Source organism: Nicotiana attenuata, unplaced genomic scaffold, assembly GCF_001879085.1.
Source record: "Nicotiana attenuata strain UT unplaced genomic scaffold, NIATTr2, whole genome shotgun sequence".
Classification (NCBI taxonomy): Eukaryota; Viridiplantae; Streptophyta; class Magnoliopsida; order Solanales; family Solanaceae; genus Nicotiana; species Nicotiana attenuata.
The window spans coordinates 190,984-195,267 of record NW_017671357.1 but is presented as its reverse complement, the minus strand read 5'-3'; the positions used below and the strand labels follow the sequence as shown (position 1 = coordinate 195,267).

The 4,284-nt window shown below is 34.1% G+C and overlaps 1 protein-coding gene across 1 annotated transcript; it reads right to left on the bottom strand.

Moving 5' to 3' along the window:
- Positions 1-241: 241 nt before the first annotated feature.
- LOC109207780 (branched-chain-amino-acid aminotransferase 2, chloroplastic-like) lies at positions 242-3,539 on the bottom strand. Its single transcript, XM_019370769.1, has 8 exons — positions 3,326-3,539; positions 2,804-2,856; positions 2,485-2,656; positions 2,243-2,419; positions 1,931-2,062; positions 1,407-1,505; positions 954-1,279; positions 242-504 (listed from the first exon to the last, which is right to left on the bottom strand). The coding sequence occupies exons 1-8, from the start codon at positions 3,383-3,385 to the stop codon at positions 390-392; spliced, it is 1,134 nt and encodes a 377-aa protein (XP_019226314.1). The 5' UTR covers positions 3,386-3,539; the 3' UTR covers positions 242-389.
- Between the last annotated feature and the right edge of the window lie 745 nt (positions 3,540-4,284).

The window sequence follows — 4,284 nt, the reverse complement described above, 5'->3', positions numbered from 1 at the left end:
GGGGGGGGGGGGGAATTAAAAATGAAGAGAAGGCGGAAAAATTTTGCTTTAAATTTGATATTGCGCTTCATTTTTATTCATTTTTTATTTTTGCCACATCAGCTTTTGGGGTGATATTAAATTCACTATAAAGGGTGGTAATAGCACGTGTAAAGGTTAAGTGTAAAATTGATTTTTTCAAGCAAGTACAAGGTGTATCTTATGTATTTTCCCTTTAAATAATCGACCCAAAACTTGCATGGAACTGAAACGTAATAGTTGTTATTATAACAATCGCTCGTATAATTTCATATATCATCAAAGATTTTTAGTACCATATTGTTGATTATCATATACAACTTACTCGATCACGCACTAATATGATCACAAAAAGAATAGCTAAAAATAGATCATTCAATCTCAACGATCCAGTCCCTTTCATCGGCGATAACACCTCTTTGAATCCCTACTAATCTCGAATAAAATTGCTTGCACGTTAGGTCTGAGCTTATTTTATATTCAATCCTGCACCAGCAAAAACACAACTATTAAATCTTTCAATAAATATTGAGAAGGAACGTGAAAAAAGATGGCAATCACAAGTAGCAATATAATATCGAACACCATTTGATCGTTTTATATCTGAGCTAAAAAATGCCAAGAAATCCGAGAAAACAATCTTTGGCGCTGACTAAACATCATTGATCTTTTTCGTCAAAGGGAGGCCTTTTTATTTTTATCTATTGGAATGCATATTGTTTTTTTGGTTAAAATTCACAAATTGCCACTTTTTAATCCGTACAGTTGAAAAATAGTCATTGTCATGGAATTTCGGATTTGGCAGGTGAAACTTCAGGACATTATCATGAAGTTTCACATGTGAAATTTGAAACTCCATGTATGACATTTAATTATAAGACAGAAAAGTGGTTAGTCCGCGCTATTACTAGCGATTTGTTAATGAAGAATTTTACCTTTGGCCTTTGTAAGTAATACTTCCAACAGGAGCAACACCAACTGCAGTTCCCGTACAGAAAACCTCATCAGCAGTAATCAATTCATCAGCTTCAATTAAACGTTCTTCAACCTTGTAACCTAGATCAAGTGCAATCTCCATAATGCTTTTTCGTGTCACTCCTTCAAGAATAGTTCCTTTGGCTATTGGAGTTGAAACTACATTTCCCTTAACAAGGAAAATATTACATGAGGAAACCTCTTCAATATATTTCTTAGTTACTGCGTCAAGATATAGTACATCTGAATATCCCTTCTCCTTTGCATTCTTCATCGCTTTTAAAACCTACATTAATAATCCATACAAATTTAATTTGAGTAGTTATTTACATCTACAATTTTAACATCATAATTAGTAAATACTCCTATATATATTGATATATATCCAAGAAAAAGAAGGGATGTATATTTACAGGAGCATAATTAGTAATGCTTTTGACTCCACCAGCTCCACCACGTGAGGCACGATGAACGTCTTCCTCTACATACAAGTTCAGTGGCGCTGTTCCTTGCTACAATTGCAATACATTCATTAAAAACTTTACTTAGTGAAATTAAATAGTAGTAGTATATGAAATACTTTTGAGGCCTTATACTTTAAAAAGAAATATTACTCCCTCCGTTCCAATTTATGTGAACCTGTTTGACTGGGCACGGGGTAAGAAAAAATGAAGACTTTTGGAATTTGCGGTCTAAAACAAGTCAAAAAGGGGTCAGAGTATTTATGTGGTTATAAAAGTTTCTCATTAAGGGTAAATTGTAACTTTAAGCTAAATTATCACCAAATTTAGAAAGGGGTCATTCTTTTTGGAACGGACCAAAAAGGAAATAGGTTCACATAAACTGAAACAAAGGCAGTACTAGTATATATGTCTAGAAGTTTTTAATATAATCACCTGAAAGCCAACTGTATGTATTGATTTTGAAATGGACTTACCTTGAAATAATTCCCAACAGGGCAGGCATAGACAAGGAAAGTGTACTCAGGTGCTGGAGCCAAACCCAAGATTGGTCCACTCCCTATTAACAGAGGCCTTATATAAAGTGACCCTTTTCCAGGAGGAGGAATCTGCACATTTTCAATTTAAAAATTAATACCAACCAAATGATATAAATTAACAAATCCAAACCTAAACGGGATGACAGGTTTTGTTACTCCATCCGTAAATTGGAATCTTGAAAAGCTAAAAGTGTCATATAAATTAGAGGACAGAGGAAGTATAAATTTAAAGAGCAATAATATAATTACCCAACGCTTGTTAGCGAGAGCGGTTTGCTTAACAGCATCGACAAATTGATCAGTGGTAGGGGAAGCCATGCACATTCTTTCTGCACCAAACTGCATTCTGATTGCGTTCTGATGAGGGCGAAATAGAAATATCCGTCCGTCCTCTCTTCTATACGCTTTTGTACCTTCAAACAAACCCTGTTTTTTTGTGAGGTTACTTTACAAATGATTTGCCAATGTTGGCCAAATTTTAAATAATTTACCTGTCCATAGTTCAATACACCAGCAGAGGGGCTTAATTGGATATTTCCATAACGATTAAGCTCTCCTTGTGTAAAAACTCCATCTTCAGAGCTCTTTGTTACGTACATATAATCTGTTTGCATCAAATGGAATCCAAGATTATCCCAGTCAATATCCGCAGACTCGTCATCACTGAGATCACATCAACAAGTTAATTTGTAGAATTCAAATGTTGCTGACTCTGTTTTGAGTTGACTGCCTAATTTTTGCTAAAGTTAGAAAAATTCTAAGACTCATTCAAAGATATTTAGTTGCTGATATATATCAACTGTAGTTTACCTGTAAAATGCAGGCTGTGTTGCAGCCTGAGCTGTATAGTATCTTGCTGTAACCTGCAAATGCAATTAGAAAAAGTATGCGATCAAAACATATGGTATATTATTAACATCTATGAAAAAAAAAACAGAAAAAGGCAGGAAAATTGTTCCTCAATGGGGAAAATACTTAAATGGGGACCAAATTACGTACCAAAATTTAATTTTCCAAAGACTAATTAAGATAAAGGCAAAAAAAGAAAAGGTTATAAAGGTGTGTTTGTAATGAAACAAAAGATATGCTTAACAAAAAATAATTCATTTTCCGTCAATCAAACTCCAAAATATATTTTCCTTGAAAATATTTTCATTAAGAGGGAAAGACGACTTTCTTCGCCTATATTTTTTCTCCTATATAGTCCATTTTTAATCTTAAACAGTGTTGGATAGCGAGACAAAATTCCTTCTGAAAAACATTTCCGGATTCCACAAATATGCATAGAGCTTAAAGAACAGCATGTGAAGAGTAATTAAATGCATGACAAACCTTTGAAGATAAAGCTGAAGATTGATATAATTTACGAAAAATTGCAGCCCCTCGAATCATCTTTGCAGAAAGAAAATTAGTTTGAAATCTTCCCGCGAAGTTTCAAAAATTAGTTATAATAGGGAGCAAAGCAGAGGCAGATGGAAAAACTCTGCGTAAAGAATTAAAGAAATGAATGTACGATATCAATTAGTTAGTTCGTTGTGATTTTGATAAAGAGAAATGTGTGTTTATATAAGAGGAGAGAAGAGAAGAAAACGCCAAAAATTAGCAGAGATGCTTTGGTGGCGTCATAAGATATCAGCCCAAAAAAAAAGGGAAAACAAAAAGAAAGGGTCTAATGAAAGAGAAATGTTAATCCGTATTGTTTATCTGACACGAGTAACCAGGCTGTCAATCAAATCCTCCCTATTCCACTGTAATAGGAACTTTAAAAGTTGAGGGGAGGAGGGAGGCGAGATTGAAAAATATTTATTCACACTCAGTAGTTATACTAAATTGTAGCACTACTATTAGTTTAAAAGAAAGGCGGCCGGATGCACTGAGTTCCCGTTATGTACGGAAAGGTCGGACCATAAGGGTCTATCGTACACAGTTTTACCATGCATTTCTGTAAGAGGTTATTTCCACGGCTCGAACCCGTGATCTCGTGATCACATGATAACAACTTTACCCAGTTACGTCAAGGCTCCCTTTCTATACTACTACTAGTTAATTATAATTAAGTACTGTAATATATTGAGGTAAAATCATGGATATCAAGATACAATTCCTAGTCGAGATAGAAAAGAAAAAAAAGGTATAATTTTTTTTTTATTTGCGTAAGCTTTGGTATATTGGTGGGAGGTAACAAGTACCTTGTGATATATAGCCGAGGTGTGCGTAATAAACTAGCTCAAACATTAACATTGAAAAAAGACATTAGGTAATCAGGATTAAGTGATAGAAATATATGTAAA